Below are 19,846 nucleotides of genomic sequence, written 5' to 3'. Positions count from 1 at the left end.
TGGTATTGATGGTGGTTGGGTTTAGGGTGGAGATCTTTTTTTTTTCTTTTTATTTCCCAGTACCCCAACTCAACTTGTACAGACATACCAGTGCCTTAATCTGCTTCATGTTCATAAAGGACAGAAGACCAAATATTGGTTGATTGAAATAGATACTTATATATCTCCTATCCTTGGTAAAAGACAAAGCTAAAAGTGCATAACAAACAAAAAGTCATTTGCACAACAGGCTGCTCACCTGGGTAGCTGACTGAGAGTTCCCTTTCACCATTCATTTTGTTTCCTGTGTCATTCAGTCAGGCTTCAGTCTTGCATACACAGCCACACACACACACACACACACACACACACACACAGAACACGCAAATGCGTCAAGAGTGGATTTTACTACAAAATGTTGCCAGACAACTCTCTTGTTGCCATGGGTTCTTTTTCACATGTGCGCCAAGTGTGTGTAACACACAGGGCCTCATTTTATCACATCATCTGATTAACTAGTGTCCAGACTACCACTCAGAGTCTTCTGGAGAGGAAGAAAATTTCTGGCAAATAGAACATGAACATACTCAGCTTGCACACCCCTGAAAATTGCTGCCTAAGTAGTGAGGTAAAAATGGTCTTCCATATGAAAGAAACCCTACTTGTATGTAAGATACAAGTGTATGGGAGTTAGTTATCACAGACGGGCGCAATAGCCGAGTGGTTAAAGCGTTGGACGTTCAATCTGAGGGTCCCGGGTTCGAATCACGGTGACAGCGCCTGGTGGGTAAAGGGTGGAGATTTTTCCGAACTCCCAGGTCAACATATGTGCAGACCTGCTAGTGCCTGAACCCCCTTCGTGTGTAAACGCATGCAGAAGATCAAATACGCACGTTAAAGATCCTGTAATCCATGTCAGCGTTCGGTGGGTTATGGAAACAAGAACATACCCAGCATGCACACCCCCGAAAGCGGAGTATGGCTGCGTACATGGCGGGGTAAAAACGGTCATACACGTAAAAAAACCACTCGTGTACATGCGAGTGAACGTGGGAGTTGCAGCCCACGAACGCAGAAGAAGAAGAAGAAGTAATCACAAATGGAGAAAAAGAGGAGGAAAGATGTGCAGTTTGTTCTGTTTTGTTTCTCCATGCATCTTTCTGTGGACACTTGCTGTACAACATTTCATTCTTCATGAGACAATTACATGCATTTCACATTTGACATCTTTTGACATGGATGTCTACACACAACAATCAGCCACACATATCTCAAACTGCTGTCAAGACCTCAATCCTTGGAGCAAGCAGTTGTAACTGATGTGAACATAGTGAACAGGTCTGAAAATGACAGGATGGATCGAGGGTTCTATAGATGAGGTGGAAGCAGCATGCTTTTCTTGGCTTTGGCTGGGACACACTTCGTGTTCAAAACACTCAACACCTTGGCCTTCTGAAAACACTACATTTGTACTCTGCAAATACTCATTCACTTGATCCATACAACTTGAGGAAACGTCAAAGGTAACATCCTTACTTTCCAGCTTACATGGAAAAAATATGCAAACTGGGTGTTCACAGTGAATGTCGGGCGAACCTCTGCTGTTATGACTTCCTTCACACATATTTTCAATTCCACAGGAAGTGCCTGACTGCTTCTTTTCAGCTGCTGTGACTGCCAAACTGGGACTGCCATCTTTGGTTGAAGGTGATTTGGCTGTACTCTGTGCTGACTTCACCCTGTGTGTGTCCAAAAGATCTTCCACATCACAAACCTGATTCTTACTGCAGTCAGCGTGGTATGAGTCATGTGGACTGGATGGGATGGTCAACTGATGACAGGACTGTGCCTCTGCTTCGCGTTTTGACCATTGATCAGAATTTTCACTCTCTGCTGGCTGGGTGCAGCTTATGATTCGAAGGCTCTGATGGCAAGCAGCAGAAAAAAGGCCTTTTTCACAAAGAGAAACAATGTTTGCTACATCCTTAGAACACAGGCCCAAGGCACTGAGTTCTGCTGACAGAGATCTGTTGTCCCAGTGTGAGAATGGACAGCCACCTTCTTCATTGCAGCCAACAACACGTTGCTGTAAAACAAGTCATCATTTATCATTGGGTACACACTTGCTGTTTTTGTAAAAAGATTTTATTATACACTTATCATCTGAATCTGACCTAAGAATTTTAAAAGAATTTATGGTCTTAATAGCAGTAATGATGGGCACAATAGTGTGACTAGATCAGTTTTTGTCATTTTGCATAAACATTTACTGTAGTTTACATAAGTACCTTTAAGTTAAACTGTAAGTAAGCTTTATGATGATAAGTATGACGAAATCTATGATTAAGGAAATTTCTTCACTAAAATTACATCAAACTTAAGATATCATAATAAATGAAAATATAAACAGTCAAAGTAGAAAGGCTCAACATACAAAACAGAGGCAGAGCAAAATGTAAAATACATGCAGTGAAAGTATAAATTATCTCTTCCATAGTCTGCATCATTCATGATCTCTTGAACTTCAGTGCTTCAAAGGCAGATACATTTTCAGAAAACAATATGCCCATGAACTGCTGACTACCACTGTAGTGAACAGTGCCCATTTATCAATACAACATTGTTTTCCTGTGATGTATGAATGCCTGCCCGGCAAACATACAACATAATGCAAATAATAAGATACTGACACTCACACCTCCCTTACAAAAATACACGCATGCATACACACACACACAAGTGCATACATGCTCACATATATCTTTGTTATTAAGTTGTTTTTTTAACATGAAAGCAAGCAAGAAAACAAGGAACGACTTGCTCAAACATCAGGGAGAAGAGTTCCCACACAAACCTGCAGGGAATCACAGCAGTGGCCCCCGTAGTTGCGGTGTGCCCCCTCCAGGCCGTACAGGTGTCGGATGCTGTAGGTGTAACGGCGGCCATCTGTCTGCCAGCTGTGAGCACAACCGCTGCCCTCACCGCGGGGCCGACTGTACTCCTGCCGCCAGAGAGCAAGGGCATGGTGCACAGGAAGACCCAGGTCCTTCAGGAACAGGGTCAGTTGGATCTGCAATGAAAAACACATGAACTGCACTTGCTAAATCACATATCCTGAACATCAGCACACATATACATACACTTTTGGAAGCATGCTTGGGTTGTTCACGCAATGATGCCAACCCGTGTCAAGTGTTGTAGCAACAGTCAGGAAATTTGGTAGGAACATTTTGAATTTGGACGGAACACTTGGATTCTGAGCCATATCAGCAAATGGGCACAGACACTGTTTGACCGAGATGCAACTTGATTTAGCCACATTCTCTCTTGTTTGGCAAATGATTAAGCTGACTGGTCCGCTCAATTTTGTTTCAATGTAAACACACACACAACTGGCTGAGCAGCATCACATGAGACCAAGGTTAGTGGTGACTGCCCTGGCCTCGTGATCGATAAGTATAGAGCGTCTGGGTAATATTACAACAGGAAAGCATGTGGCAATGCTATGTATTGTAACAATATTGACGTTGGCGTTACATTAGAACAAACTGCAATCAAGCGTAACAAAATACAGCGAAATCATAACAGTTGGCATCTCTGTTAACATTTACTAAGACTGAAGATGCTCCTGCATCGATGGACACATGAGGCAATCAAGGCGCTGCATAGTCCACTGTCCTCAGCTAGTTTATCAATATGAGTGTCACCCCAATGTCTGTCAACAAGATCGGCCTCTCATGTCAACCACCATTTGCAAACTGCATCTCTGCTGGCTGTGACATGTACTGAAGTTCACCCTGACAAAAACAGCATGCCAAGCCATGGATTGGAAACCTGAACATCAGAGCAGGGGACAGCTGTGCTGAACTGGGAGTGAGAGACCTCAGTCTGAGATGTCTCTCTGACCTCCTCATTTGAAATAAAGTCATGCCATATGATGCCTTGGATCTTGGTTGTTTACAACAACAATGAAAAGAAGCACAAATGCTAATATTTGCACTGTAACTAAAATCCCCACAGAAAGTTTTACATACTCACCCTGGCATGATGTCCCAGACGATGTTTCTGACGAAGCGAGCGCAACAGTGTTGACATGCACAGTGGATAGTGCTTGGCCATGGCATCCACTTGATCCAGTGACAATCCTGGCACCAAACCCACACCCAAAGAAGCAGGGTGCCATCTTCTATAGATGTGCTGAAATGATCATTTATTTACCATGTGATCAAAGTTTGCAAGAATAGCTGACACTTTTTTCTTTAAAGTCTTTACCATGTGAAGTTTTGTAACAGTGGTATCTGCTTTAAAACACAGAGTCAGAATAAAGATGTATTGAGTTATATCAGAGAAGGAAACCAATATGTATCTGCTTTAAAACACAGAGTCAGAATAAAGATTTATTGAGTTATATCAGAGAAGGAAACTAAAATTCACACCAATGCACCAATCATCAATAAACAGCACATGCTTGTACCCTGCAATCCTCCATACACACCAAAAGCATGTGCATGAGTGAATAAAACCATCAACTAGAGCTTGAAGACTTGGATTTTGATTCTGCACTGAAATCCTCCATTGTGTCCACACTCAGTGGTGGCGTTGTCTTCAAACTACTTGTTACTCAAAAGAAAAGGTATCCTGGTTTAATACCTTCTGAAACATATATCAGAATAATCGGTATTTCATGTTTCAAGCTTTTACTCCTGTTATCAGCTAAGTGATTACTAATATTCTATACTTGGAAAACGCACTGTTCACAGTAACACTGAGTTTTACAAAATTTTACAATGTTTACTTTTTTGCTGGAGTTCTCCAAACCTTAATCAGTTCACAAGAAGAATGGAAAAAAAGCATTTCTGTTGTAGTGGTGGGGTGTGTGCACACATGCATGCTGTCCATCCCCTGAAAGATAATTTGATTTGTAAATTTAAATATGTACATGTAATTGATCAATGAATTTGTTATTATTCATTAGCAAAATCATTTCATCTTATTGTTATTCACGAGGTTCTGAAACTATATCAACATAAAACCATTAAGACCAGTTTTAAACTATACCAACATAAAACCATCAAGACCAGTTCTAAACTATACCAACATAAAACCATCAAGACCAGTTTTAAACTATACCAACATAAACTTATCAAGACAACTCACTTTCATCTTCCTCCACAACAGTCTCATTCTGTCATCAGCAACAGCAGCAGGAAACTGCCGGCTGGCCTGCACTGATGCCAACTGCATCAGTGATGAAAACTGTTCTGTGACAACTTCACGCAGTTTACACCAGGGAACCCTTGCTGTTCCTCTGTCCAACATCACTTGTCTTTTTCGTACCAGACTCAACACACTCTGGAAAGGCACAGAGAACTGAAGGGAGCTGCATTGTGTCATATAAAGCCTGATAACGTCTTTCCAGGATCCTGCAGACTGTCTGATGCTTCTGAACACATGCAAAATGCTGGCAACACTTTCCCCTCCATGGAAAGCCGGTTCATTACACCCTTGAGTGTGGACACTGTTTTTCTTCAGAACCCTATCCACACTGTAAAATAACTGTTTCATTTCGTGCTCACTCAAGCAGGAAAATTTAAAGTCAAACCATGCTGTTTCAGCTTCTTCAAAGAACTGCTGTGTTTCAGGATCTCCACCCATGAGCAGCCTGGAAAGCAAACAGACCTTTAGTCTTTACTGCTTTAGTTTACAAAGGACCAATGAAACAGTTCATATAAGATAGGACCAGACTTGATGATTAGTGAATTATCATATTCATAGCTTGGGTTTCACTATTATCATCATTGTGCATTTCTATCTGTACCTCTATTATAGTAAAAATGTTCTACAAATAATAGTGAAAATAATTGTGAGCCTGTCCGTGAATGAGCATTGTGCATCCACAGTTTAAAATTTCTCAAGAACACACTCACAAAAACATATATCATATCAAATGTCACAGCTTTTAGGCTTTATCAGCCTTTTGCCTGATCAGTTAGGACTTCTTTTTTTTTTCTTCTTCTTCTTTTTGTTTACTTTTCATACTTGAAAAAGAGTGTGCAGTTACTAATGTTATGGCTAGCGTCCTATGGAGAAATTAACTTGGAAACCATAATCTTTCCAGTGTTTATCAAATAAAATTTTTAATCTATTCACTGTTCCTGCAGTGACAATGTTACTGGGCAGATTTTTCAGAACTTAACAACCCTGTTTGTGAAAAAGTGTGAAAAAAGGTTTGATTTGGTGAATGTCTTCATTAGTTTTAGTGGCTGTCCCCTGGTATAACTGTCCTTTAGGGTGAAAAGAATTTGTGTAATGCTCTTGTCATAATGTCCATGTAAAATCTTATATGTCTCAATCATATCACCCTTTAACCTGCGATATTCCAGGCTTGGGAATTTCAAACTAGTTTGTCTCTATTCATAGGGCATACTTTCTATCCCTATAATTTGTTTAGTAAATCTTCTCTGTACATTTTCAATCAAGTCAGTATGTTTTCTAAGGTTAGGGGACCATACCACACTACCATATTCCAGTATTGGTCTTACTAATTATTTAAATAATGGCACCATGATATCTTTATTTTTTTATACTGGATAAAATGGGTGATCATGGCTGCTATTATATTTGTTTCTTTTTACTGTAGCATTAATGTGCTGTTCAGAAGTTAAATTTTTATCCACAAAAATTCCCAAATCCTTTTCTAATTCAGTTTCTTCTATATCATCAGAGTTGATATGTTAAGTGTACTTGGGCCAAAATTCCCAAATCCTTTTCTAATTGTGTTTCTTCTATATCATCAGAGTTGATATGATAAGTGTATTTTGGGTTATCTTTACCAACAAGAAGTACTTTACAATTTTCATTATTAAACTTAATTTGCCACGTCTCTGTCCATTTGACTTTGACTTGAGGAGCAGAATTTGCTTTTCTTTATTATTCATTCCATAGTAAGCCTTTGTGTCATCAGCAAATATTTTTACAAAACACTCCAACACATCTGGCATATCACTAATTGAGTGAATGAATAATACTGGCCCCAAAACACTTCCCTGAGGAACACTGGTTACATTTGATGTGTCTGACCTCTCATCTGAAATGCTTACATACTAGTTTCTTTATGTAAAAAGTCTTGTACCCAACTAAGTAAACTACCTCTTATACCATAGCCCTTCATTTTGTGTATCAGTCGTTTATGTGGAACCTTATAAAAAGGCCTTTTGAAGGTCAAGGTATACAATGTCTAGAGGCATATTGTTGTTTATTATAATCATCCAGTCTGAATATCATTTAATAACTGTGCAACACAAGACCTTCCAGAAGTAAATCCATACTGGTAATTTGATAAAAGATTATTTTTAATTAAATGCTTAGTCAGCCTATCTCTGATGATAGCTTCGCAAGTTTTACATACCACAGATGTAAGGCTAACTGGTCTGAAGTTACTTAGTTCATTCTTATTACCTTTTCTGAAAACAGATTTGACCTCTGCTAGTTTCCATCTGTCTGGTACCTTCCCTTCTTTCAAACTCTTACCAAATAAGAATTTCAAGGGGAAAGAAAGAGCATCCCTTGTCTCCATTATACAATTTATAGTTTTCCTTAATCCTGAATTTCTTGTAGGTTTTAAAGGTTTTGTGCTTTAATCAAATTTTTGGAATAAATTTCTTGATGGAAAACGTCTGCACAGGATATATTTTTCAATACTCTCATTTGTTTTGCTTTCAATTAGACTCCAACAGACTTGTGCTTAGTTCCTGTGTCAATATGTTTTTCCAGTCCACACTTTCAGGGAATATTCTAGCCACTTCATAGTCTCCTTTGTTCCATCACCAATGCAGAGAGAGAGAGAGAGAGAGAGTCCAGAACACATTTTGGCGAGAGGTCCATACACAGGTTGGCAACAAAGAGTGGAAGGTGGGGTGGGAGGGGGGGGCTGTCAAGTGCTATCAGTTCTACTAATGACAACCCATGCGTTTCACGACAGCTAAGTTGCATGACTAACCTCAGACTGAAATGTGATACTTTATCCTTCACAGAGCCGCCAATGAGGCAGTCGCTGTCCGGTGTATTTATCGAGTCGCACACAATCTGGTGCAGTTTCGTTTGGTTTCCTCGCGCTGCCAGTACTTTGAGAAGGAAGTCGAGTCTTTTCAACGTATATTTTTCTAGTTTTTGACAGGAGATGATGCCTGTAGGAGGCTCTGTGTACAGACTCATTTCCACATCTATGCGTGCCAACTGCAATTTTTAACCAAACACAAATCATCAGATTTCATCTTCGTCCATAGCCAATGCAATCTTCTTCTCAGCTCTGTGAAGCTTTAGTCATTGGGGCGCCGCAAAAAAAGAATTGTTCACCAGATTCCTACAAGTCTGTCAGTTGTGTGTCAAAACCTGGGTCTCTGAAAACAGTTTTCCTGTCAGCCCAGGACAAGAAACGTGATTCTGACCGACTCGCAAAATCAAAAGTTGCATCGAGTTCGGACACATGTTAACTTCGCCACAAAAGAAACGTAATGAACGATAACTGTAAAATACTTTAATCGATGTTCCGATTAAAATAACACACTCACACACACACACACACACACACACACACAGCTTTTGGGGTTTTGGGGAGGGAATGGGGGTGTTAGTTTGTGTTGTTGTTTTTTATTGTTGGGTTTTTTGTTGTTTTTGTCAAGAAACTGTCAGAGATGATGCACCAGATGAGGAAAAGGCTTCTAGGCCTTCTGAAGTTCAGCAGCAGCAAGCTGTCTTTATTTATGCCTTGCAGAAGTCCTGGTGTACTGGATTACTTAAAGGTGCACTCCTTGACCCCATCCGTGATGATGACTTTGAGACAGGCAAAGGCACGGAACATGTTACTCTGTACCACCAATGCCTATCTCGTGTTTGGCCATGACGTACAAATTTGAGAATGGCATGAGGGAAGGAATCACTGTACTCTTCAAGGGCAGTAACAATAATGATGTAAGCTTTGGATGGTCTGGTTTTGTTTGACTGAGCAGCCTTTGTAGCTGGAGTAGGTACAGAAACTGCAATGTTAGCTATGGTAATAAAATGGCTTACAAGTTAACCAGAAAACGTACTTTGAAAATGAACAATGTTTAGAATATGGCAATACAATTTGGTATCCCAGATTAATAAGACAGTCCAAAGCAATTGAACAAGTACAAAGGAGAGCAACTAAAATAATTCCAGAACTTAGAGATCTTGACTATCAAAGTCGTTTGAGACAGTTGAATTTGCACTCCCAAAAATATAGAAGATATAGAGGAGACATGATACTAGTTTTTAAGATAATGAACGGAATGGTCGACATTGATCATAGCACCTTTTTCTCTACTAGCAAATCCCAAGTTACCAGAAACTCAGATACTAATCTTTACATTAAATATTGTAGAACAAATGTTCGTAAATCGTCTTTTAGTTTTAGAGCAGTGAAAGGCTGGAATGCACTGACTAACTCAACAAAAACAGCTAACACTATTAACCAGTTCAAAAATCTTATCGACAATGATGAAAAATCTCTAATAAAACCATTTGATTTTGATCAGTGAACAAGAAACTTTTTCCTGGCGCATGTGCAACACTTGATTAAGACAATAGTGAAGGGACGTTAAAAAGCCAGAAGGCTTACAGGAAAGTCCCCAATCCTGTACCTGTACCTGTACCTTATCATTTTCCATTCATAATGTAATTAAGCAAATTAAGTTGTCATTTGCTGTAAATCTTTTTCTTTGGTGAGGGGTTGTGAGATTAATGACCTTATTTCACATGGAATCAAGCATTGTCAACAACTCATACAAAGTTATATTTGTGTATATTTCTATACCCATCACATTCCATTACCTATTTTATCCACTTGCATCTGCTGTCTGTAACAAAAATGGGAATAAAATATTGTGGATTATTCTTGGTTTGGTCTAAAACTTGAAACAGAGTTCAATTTGATATCAAAAATGAGAGCTGTGACTGCTTAAGAAAGACTTGACATTAAATTGACTTAACAGTGGGCCACTTTTGCTGAAACAGTGTCAGAATGCGTTATGTCATGATAACGAGTCACATGATGCAGATGGTAGACAACTGAAGCAGTTATATCTCTGGTCTAACAAAAGGTATGTCATCAAGGAGTCTTGGAAAAATATATTGATAAATGATGTTATGAAGTAAATTAGATTTTTCGCAGCACAGGCATTAAACATGAAACACAAGGGGAAAAAATTATTGTTTCCTTCATACTATCTAGGTTTGACAACAGCAATTCTCTCTTAGCAGGTCTCCGTGATAGCAAACTGAATAAACTTCAATGCATTCAAAATCATGCAGCCCGACTTGTGCTCCATAAACCCAGGCACAAGGTGCAACGTCACAGCTCAGAACACTTCAGTGGCTTCCTGTGAAGGTTAGAATTCAGTACAAGATTGTTTGTCTCTGCTTTCTGTGCCTGTATCACAGTGATATGCCACCACATCTTTATCTTCTCTAACTTTTCTATCCTTATAGGATGCTACGCTTTATCGACACCTCTCTGTTTACAGTTCCTTGGTTCTCCATTCAGACCTTTGATAAACAAAATCTTTGTCTATAGACCTACTGTTTGGAACTCCCTGCCTCTGTCTCTGAGAAAAAAGACTCTGTACTTTGCAACTTTAAAAAAAAAATCTAAATGCCCCTCTTTGAAATCCACCTCTCCTGATGCCTGCAACAGAGGTAGAGTGTGCTTGTTCCTGTTTTCCGTAATATATGTTGTTGAGATGTTGTGTGTAGGATAGAGAGGGTGAGACTGATTTTTAGGTTCTGTGATTTTAGTTGTATATTATTTCTGTATTGTGATGTATGTATTTGGTTTTCAGTACATACTGTTTTAAGTGGTATGTTTTTTCAGTATAATGATACTTGTGTCTATAACTGATATGTGATTCCATGATTTAGGCATTTTGATGTTTGATATTTGTTTTGAGTGTTGTGTGCATTGTTTTTGTGCATGTGTGTGCATAAATTATTGTTGGTGTTTGATGTCTGTGCAGGGTTGTGCTTGAAATTGTCCTTTTAAGTGTAAATGCATGTTTTAAACATCAACTTTTGCATTGTACAGCACAATTGACCATCTTTTACATGGGAAGGTGCTATAAAAATGAAGTTATTTGTAGTAATGTACGTACTTGCTTACTTCAGACAAGTGTATTACAATAAGGCAATCCTTTCAAATGGCATGCGGCCATATGCACATATATTAGAAATAACTTAGACCCCCCCACTCTGTTTACACACGCACATATGCAAGCACAAGTGCATATACCAGCATCTATAAGTGTAAGCTCTGCAAGTATCCCACGCCATACCCCAACCTCCTTGCACACACACACACACACACACACACACACACATTGGCAAAATAATCAACCTCATAGAAAGTAGCTGCAGCATTCCCTGACAATACCACTCTGAACAAAAAAGAACTGTTTGAATCACTTATCTAATGAACTGTCTTCTTGGAACACAATTCTAATGGACCGTCTTCTTGGAACACAACTTTAATGGACCATCTTACTGGAACACAAATGTAATGGACTGTCTTCCTGGAACACAAATCTAATGGACTGCCTTCTGAGAACACACATCTAATTGACTGTCTTCTCAGATCACAAATCAAAATGCATAGTCTTGTATTCAGCTTTGTGTCGTTTGTTTTTTTATTTCAATGGTTATTTCACGATTTGCTTTGCTAAATCATCACCATCACGTCCTACACATGCACCACACAAAGACAAAACCGCTGAAACTTGTAATAATTTTTATTATTTAAATTCCAAACATCTTACAACGAATGAGGAACATTTCACCAATTCTTAACAGTTAATAACGGTCCTCATGACCTCAAATTGACTCAATAGCAAACACATGTTCACCAGTTCCATTACACTGTACAATTTTTGTACACATTTTCACAGAAAATAAAAAGAAAAGTTTAAAACATATACACTGGTTCTCTCTCTCTCTCTCTCTCACACACACACACACACACACACACACACACACAAACTAAATCAATTTTAAGGAACAAAGGACAAAAAAAAAGTAACACATCATTGATGAGGCAAGGGGGAAACTGACAAATGACTTGGAAGTATCATTTACCATCACCATATGCACAGACAAATGACCTGGAAATGTCACTGACTGTGTGATCATGACTCAAAGTGTAACTGTGCAGAACAAGTCTCACAGAAAACACACTCATATCATAATTATGTCTAGTGACCCATCAAATAAACAAATCTGGAGGCCTGGGGAAAAAAGAATAAGAGTTATAGAAATTACAACAAAGATGAAACTAAACAACACCTGACATCAAGGCATTCCATGAACAGACTCTATACCCCTGTCAGGATTAACAGACTGAGAGCACAAGTTGAGGGTTTACTGAATCACCCAAATGTGTCAGCTTTTATGACAGGTCTGTCTATGATCAATACCAGCGGCACAGTGGTTCATGCAGCGGAATAAAATTCACAACTCTTTTTCAATCAGCACTGTGCCAGAGCTGACCCCAATGCAGACCATTACACAAGATGTGGGCCACATGGCCAAATGGTGTCTGTTTCACATATGTACCTTTGAGATACAGGTCAAACGACTCGAGACATACAACAGAAGTTTGATACTGCTGGTTATGGAATTACCATTGAATAATTGTAGTTAATGCTGACAATTTAAAACACCACAATAATCATTATATCTCAGTCTTTAATAAATGGCTGCAAAATATTTAAAAAGTGTCAAAGCAATAACAATTCTGTCATCTGAATGCCAAACAAGTCTAAAATCCTGAACAAGATTAGACCTCAGCTGAGACAGCAGGAGGAAGAATGGGGAGAGGAAACATTACACTTACAAGGCAGCACGCTGGCTCCTCAGCTTCAGTCTGTATCATATTTGATATTACAACATGAACAGTGACCAGGTGTGGAAGAAAGCCCCAGACACAGGTCTTCACAGAATACAACAATCACCTAAACTTGCCATCCACACAGCTGCCAGCAAGCATCAGTACCCTTGAGCTCAAACATGACTGTGCAGCAGTCGCAATGAAGAGCCTAAGGAATGGTATAGTCTATATTTTTCATGTTTAAAAAACTGGAACGAAAACCTTAAGAAAAGAGTGCCTAACAACCTGCACTTTTTGCTGTTTCCATCAATGTTACAGAGTAAATCCATCAAAACAGTTGAACTGGCATGGTTTAAACTGGACATGAGATTGTCAAAGCCTTGGGTTTTTTTTCTGGTTAAATGCTGGCAGCAATTTACTTTGTGAATATGGAAACATACATTTTTGACAGGAAAGCAATTTACCATGTGAACATGTTTTTTATTTTTTTTATTCCTCTTTTCTTGTCTTTAACCACAACAGCACTGACACAAAGGTATCGACAAGACAAGTACGGTATCTTGGAGGTACTAATCTAAGATTTTGTTTTTATATTTAACAGACATTTTGAAAAAAAATTATGCTCACTGTGGAAGATAACACAAGTATAACAAGGCAATGTTGACGAAAAAAATTGAAAACAGTACTTCATCTTAAGATGATACTCCTAGCAAAAGAATCCATTATTTTTTTTTATTTGACTTTAGAATTAGGAATCAACTTCTAAATAACACAAGTATAAAGTATTAACTCAAAGACTCGAACTCACACATCTGATTGATAATGTATCAAGACAAAAATATGCCAATGTTAATTTATCTGCGGATGATGCAATTATAATGAACATAAACATCACAACATGCTTTGCATGCCATAAACAGACTAAAACACACTATTGAGTCATAATTTAGCGATTAAAAGTTAGATTAAAAATCAAATAAGTTACCTACCCAAACTTAAAGTTATATCAACAAGATTAAAAAGGGATTTTAAAATTAAAGATATTGTAAACTGATGAAGATTTAGGTTACTTGTCAGTCTCACTCTGTTTTTTGTTGTTGTTTTTTTGTTTTTACTTCAGCCATGCCTGCATAAAGATTCTTCTACGTTAGGCTTGACTTATCAAAAACATATCAATCGATGTTAACATTTTACTAGTGACTCTTTATAGTAGCTTTCTGCGTTTGAGTCATTGGACTGTGTACATTGAGAACATTTGATTTGCTGGAATGGATTTCATCAGGCTAAGTTTACTGAAACTGCATTAAAAGGGGCAAGGTATGGCCAGCTGAGGTTGCAGGTTTCTTATCTTCTTTCTTCTGGCACTTGACTTAGACACTGCAGGGGAGTGTAGTTCATGTCTTCTCAAGTTCATGGTTACACTTACAACCACTGGCACCTAATTGTCACTGTGCTTCCTTTTTTTTTCTTTTTTTTTTAAATTCCAGCTGCTGTCCATAAATAACCCAGCCCCTTATTCACAGCACCCCAAGGGCTTGGTGTTGTCAACTACAGTCTACACATGACAGCATTCAACACAAAGTTCAGTAACATAGATAACAATACAATCATGTTCATCAATTGCATATGTCTTCAGTCAGCACAACTGAACAAAAATAGATGGAACTTAATGACTATTCAGAGAAAAAATACAATGGCCTAGGTTCAAAGACAACAATATGACAATGACATACTATTAAAAAACAAAGAAGAAGAAATTGCAAAACACATTCTAAAGGCTTCCTTTTCAATTTTTGCAAGTGGAACAAAAAAAAGAAAAAAAGAAAAAAAAAAAAAAGGTTTAGTTTAATATACAAAAAAAAAATTAATATCATATTTTTCAGACTTTTTTTTTTTTAACATCTACAATTAAAACAACAACCAAAAAAAGAAAATGGCTTTTTCTGGATTTTTTTCTTTCTTTTTTTTCTTTTTCTTTTTGCTTTGCCCCATCACACACACAGAGACACACACACAAAACAACATCAATCTTGAATTGTGCATAAGTAAAAAGTGTCTTAAAAAGTTTTAGTAAAAACACAGGACCTGTTATCAAGGGGATTGTCTAAAACATACCAAAGCCAGACAAACGCACAAATCAAAATGGAATCAAAAACAACAAAACATAAAGCATTCTAAAAAGTTGTCAACGCTGAAACTGCTCCTTCAACAGTTTCAAAGAAGCCAACATCTCATTAAAAGCACAAATTTATTTCCCTGCAACAAACTACTTGATTCATATCAATTCAAAGGTAACTAGTTATGCTGATGAAGGTGAGACAGAGAAAACATGAAGTATTGGTCACTCCTTTTTGCTAGCAAAACTGTTGTTTTGCATTGATGCAGTGATGATGAAGATAAGGAAGAACAAATGTTGGCAATTTTTATTTTCAGAAGCAAAACTGAGGTTTATACAATGTATTTCCAATTTTGCAAGCAAAATTTAGGTTTTTATATCAATGCAGTGTATCTCCATTTAAAACTGTGTGCTTTTCTGCCTTCACACAACAATCGGATCTGGAGACTCTGAGACTCAGAATCTTGCTCACTCAAATAAAATGCATGGGAAAAAGTTAAATGAATCTTCAAGGTAAACTAGCACTTGTGTTTCAAAACCAAAACTGACCAAATCTGCCAAGGAACATAAAACATAATCATCTTTGTCACCACAGATTTTTCTTCATACATAAAAGACATTTATTTGTGCATCTGGGGGAAAAAATCATGGTAATGTTAATGCAAAAATGCAAATCTGTGATTAAAAAACAACAACAACAAAAAACAACTTTCATACGTGCACACACATACAAAAGGAAATGTGGTCTACTGGACCAGCCTTTTTAATATTAAAGACTGTCTGCTACATGCAAGCCTCATCAAACTAAGATGGACTTCCTGATACAGATCAATCTTTTTTAATATTAAAGACTGTCTGCTACAAGCCTCATTAAACCAAGATGAAGACTTCCTGATGGAGATCACTGAACAGACAGAAGATACTGGTCTGCCTATTTCACATACTATAAAATATGCACACACAAAAAAACATATTCAAACCATGGATATGATTTATTCATGCTACTGAAACTAAAAGAAAGAAAGATCCTTCCCACAAATCTGTAATTGATAAGATAAACTTCTTTAACTTATTTAACGCATGGATTACAAGCGCTTGAAAATATGCATCAATCTGAACACATGTAAGCGCAAACTTCTAAAGGAAAATACTTGATGTGAGTCTTTTACTCAGCACACAGAAATCTGTCATAATCCTAAAATGAACAAACTGACACCCACACACATAAAATAACAAACACCCCCCAAGCACAGAAGTAACACACACACACACACACACACACCATCCCAAAAATTATGGCTGAATACACTAACAGAAGACTATCAGTTTTAACAGAAGTAGAAAAAAAGATAATTTTCAAAAAAGTCACAACTTGGCAACATCACTCACATGGATCAGGTATTGTTTGTCTACAAATGACACAATAAAAAATAACTGATCAAATCTGCATTTACATGTTTCACAAATTAAATAATCAAACTTTGGAACCAATTAACCAATTTAATAAATGTACAAAGAAATATCAGTCCACTGAAAACTGATGAAAGAGTGCAAATCAAAAAAGGAGCAGTGCAGTTGTCACTTTCAAACATTGTTTACATAGTTTGTGTATCATGCTGCCAACACCAAACATTTTCAACACCACTGCATTACATGGATACATTTCCCATCATTGTCTTATAACTGTGAGTAATGCTATCAAACTTAACAGTAATATTATACAAAAATGCTATACATCATGCACACACATGTGCTGTGGACCCCCACAAACTCATTCATACAAACACATTACAAACACAAATCATTACTGATAGTGAGTACTCCATAAAATGTGCACACACACAGACACACACACACACACAAACACACACACACACACACACCAGTGCACACAGTAGACTATATTTCACACAAACCTTGACAACAATTGCCACAGTTCTGTCTGTGTAATTCACTCACCAAGTAATTACTTGTAAATTATTTCATATATTTGCTGAGAATCACCTTCCTGAGAGAGTTTAGCTCAACAAGTGATACACACTACTGGCACAATCAATCACCAACAAATTGGATTGAAAACACACCAACAACAAGCCCACACTTACATTCTCCACTTTCCAAGCAGCCTAGCCTAGATTTCAGATACACACCAGCATGTTAGTAAGACAAAAGATGTGTTCACAATCAACCATATACAACCACCATTATGCAGCATAATCATCTGGGGAGGCGGATTTCTTGAAGACAGGGCCGCAACGTGACATGTACTTTTTTACATAGTCTTTGGCCTTGGCCTTGACATTCTCGTTGACCTCTAGGTCCTCCACATGGCGGCAGTGTTTCAGCTCTTTGGCCATTACATGGTGAGTCAACTGCAACAAAATCAGTCTTGCCGTCAGGAAAAAGCGTGAGCGCAATCTGTTTTTTACTCACTACACAGATCAGGCAGAAAATTATTTCAATAAGAGCACAGGCTTTAAAAGTGTTGAATGCATTCAGCTTAATTTCTTGGTGATAACCCCCAAAACTGAAAGAACAAGTACCATAACTTCTTACTGAAGTCAAAAAACTTTTGATTTTTAAGTCACACAATTCCAGTTTTCTGTTCACTTTCATGTAGAAAAGGTAGACACACCCACTCACATTCACACCATTCCATCTACTTCTATTGAAGCTGCAGCCTTGTGTATGAAACACTGTTTTTACCTCTCCCCTTTACTTTATACTCTCTCGCCTACAAACTTACTCATTTGTCACAAGACCACTTTCAAGCACACATGAAACAACGCATAAACTGCACAGAAAGACAAGGATACATGATACTGCCACTCACCTTCCTTGCCAGATGTTTAAAGTCGTCAGTGGACATGATGCGTCCCATTTTACAGTCTGGACGGCGGTAAGGGTTCAGGAACACCACCACGTGGTGAGACATCTGCAATGACAACCGCAAGCTGCCCATTTCACTTTCTGACTGAAATCATGGCTTTGACCACTCTTTCTCGCTTCTGTCTCTCCCTCACTTTCTTTATTGTTCATTTGTTGCTTTTGCTTCTTTTGTTTGTACGTTTATTTTTTTTCGTAAACATTCTGCCCAACAGCAAACGTGACTGAGCTTCATTTCAAAAATCAAAAGTACTCTTTTAGATTTTCTAAACGGTGAGTAATGTTATAGCTTTATGGAAGTTTTACATGATAACTTCAGAGTTTGGGCAATGCTGTGCACCTTCAGGTGCTTCCTCAGAGCTCTGGATTTTGCAGCAATACTGCGTGCAATAATTACATCAAAATCCTACAATATAGACACAAATCAGGAAACTATCAAAACTGTAAACCAAATCTGCTATGTGACAATATATGACAAACTATTTACACACACACACACACACACGCGCAAAGTATTACCTGCTTTCTGAACTGTTCCTTTATTTTCTTGGCTGCTTCACTGGATGTGTCGGCTGCAGCCGTTGTAGTGATCTTTTTCTGAGGCTCCTCTTCCATTTCCGGCTCCGGATCAAAGTCCATGTCCTCTGGAAAGGGGTTGTCCCACTGGGGTGGCTCCCACTGAGTCACCCTGTACACACACATATCATACAGCACTTGAGAAATCTAAGGGGGAGAGGGGGTTGATGGAATGGGGAAGACCAAAGAAAATCATGTTGCTTATAGCCCAGCAAACTGAAAACGAACCACTTCAGCACTGAAGATTACAGTAAACTAGAAAAAAGTCAATAAATACAGATATAAAAAAAAAGCTTCAGAAATTTACACATAAAAGGTTGTCCTTAGAAAGAGATCTTACACGAGTTTCCCCTGACTTCCTCAGCAATGTGGGGTGTTGGAGACAAAGCCCCCCCTGGCCAAAAATGAAATAAATGATTTTCAAGAGGTTTTCGGGGCCTCTGTTCACGTGTCAAGTGCGCGCGCGCGCGCGCGTGTGTGTGTGTGTGTGTGTGTGTGTGTGTGTGTGTGTGTGTGTGTGTGTGGTGGTTTCAAGGAAATGTATTTAGCATACAAGTTTGCAATGTCTGGTCTCAACAGTTGCATTCTCTGTTCCACTGACATGCATGTGTGTTGGTTGAGGAAAAAAAATGGGGAAGGAGGGAGGAGGGGGTGGGTATGTGACTGGTTATTTCACATTCAGCAGTCAGGGATCTTCAGCTAGAGCTAGTGGTCAGTGTCTTGGTTCAGTGCTAAAGTTGCCACAATCACTGACTGTAGTTTTCTTCCCCCATCCCCTCTCACCATTGGTGGGAGAGACTCAGAGAGAGGGGTGGGGAATGACCATACAACTCTCAGCAAATTATGAAAGTGAAGTTTGCAGGAGATGGGGTGTGTGGGGGGGGGGGGGGGAATTTTTTTCCCTCTGAAATAAACTGCTCTTCCACTGAAAATAGCGGTTCTGCTGAGGGTTCCCCAGCCTGAACTTTCATTTTACACAAAATCAAACCTCAATACTGATTTTACCGATAACATGACGCAGCATTGCATCATTTATGTCATTTGGGGTGAGCAGGTCAAAAGAACACAACTAAATCAAGATTCTGATTTTCTCCAACCTGAACTGTACACAATCTTACTGGGATAAATTCATCAATGCAAGTAGATTGGAGGTTCGCACAGTTAGTACAAGTGGTCGATTTTAGTGAAGTCAAAAATATCCCTCTTCACCAGCCCTACTTCTAACCCTCTCCCAAACCTTGTGACACAGCTGAACCCACATGAAACTAGGATCTTGATTTTTTCATGATGACATTGTGTACCATCAACCTTTTTGTCAGGCAGGTGTTAAAATGTTACAGAATCTTCAACGCCATTCATCTATGTCCAATACTCGGCAATAGTGGTAAGGACAA

General features: G+C 38.5%; 2 protein-coding genes across 6 annotated transcripts in view; both read right to left on the bottom strand.

Moving 5' to 3' along the window:
• Nucleotides 1-247: 247 nt before the first annotated feature.
• On the bottom strand, nt 248-8,450 carry LOC143293914 (uncharacterized). Its single transcript, XM_076605287.1, has 5 exons — nt 7,979-8,450; nt 5,137-5,641; nt 4,018-4,176; nt 2,834-3,049; nt 248-2,065 (listed from the first exon to the last, which is right to left on the bottom strand). The coding sequence occupies exons 1-5, from the start codon at nt 8,191-8,193 to the stop codon at nt 1,262-1,264; spliced, it is 1,899 nt and encodes a 632-aa protein (XP_076461402.1). The 5' UTR covers nt 8,194-8,450; the 3' UTR covers nt 248-1,261.
• A 3,318-nt stretch (nt 8,451-11,768) lies between these two features.
• Nucleotides 11,769-19,846, bottom strand: part of LOC143288544 (uncharacterized) — a 59,196-nt gene continuing 51,118 nt past the window's right edge. For all 5 annotated transcript variants that reach the window (XM_076597140.1, XM_076597157.1, XM_076597148.1 and 2 more), the window contains 3 exons: nt 18,396-18,564; nt 17,824-17,925; nt 11,769-17,362 (listed from right to left, as the gene is read on the bottom strand). In XM_076597140.1, the coding sequence (XP_076453255.1) occupies nt 17,195-17,362; nt 17,824-17,925; nt 18,396-18,564 (439 nt within the window). In that variant the 3' untranslated portion in view covers nt 11,769-17,194. The remainder of the gene's footprint in view (nt 17,363-17,823; nt 17,926-18,395; nt 18,565-19,846) is intronic.

The sequence above is a fragment of the Babylonia areolata genome, chromosome 1 (assembly GCF_041734735.1).
Source record: "Babylonia areolata isolate BAREFJ2019XMU chromosome 1, ASM4173473v1, whole genome shotgun sequence".
NCBI classification, from domain to species: Eukaryota; Metazoa; Mollusca; class Gastropoda; order Neogastropoda; family Buccinidae; genus Babylonia; species Babylonia areolata.
The sequence above is the reverse complement of the archived record's forward strand: the minus strand, read 5'-3'. Positions and strand labels throughout refer to the sequence as shown.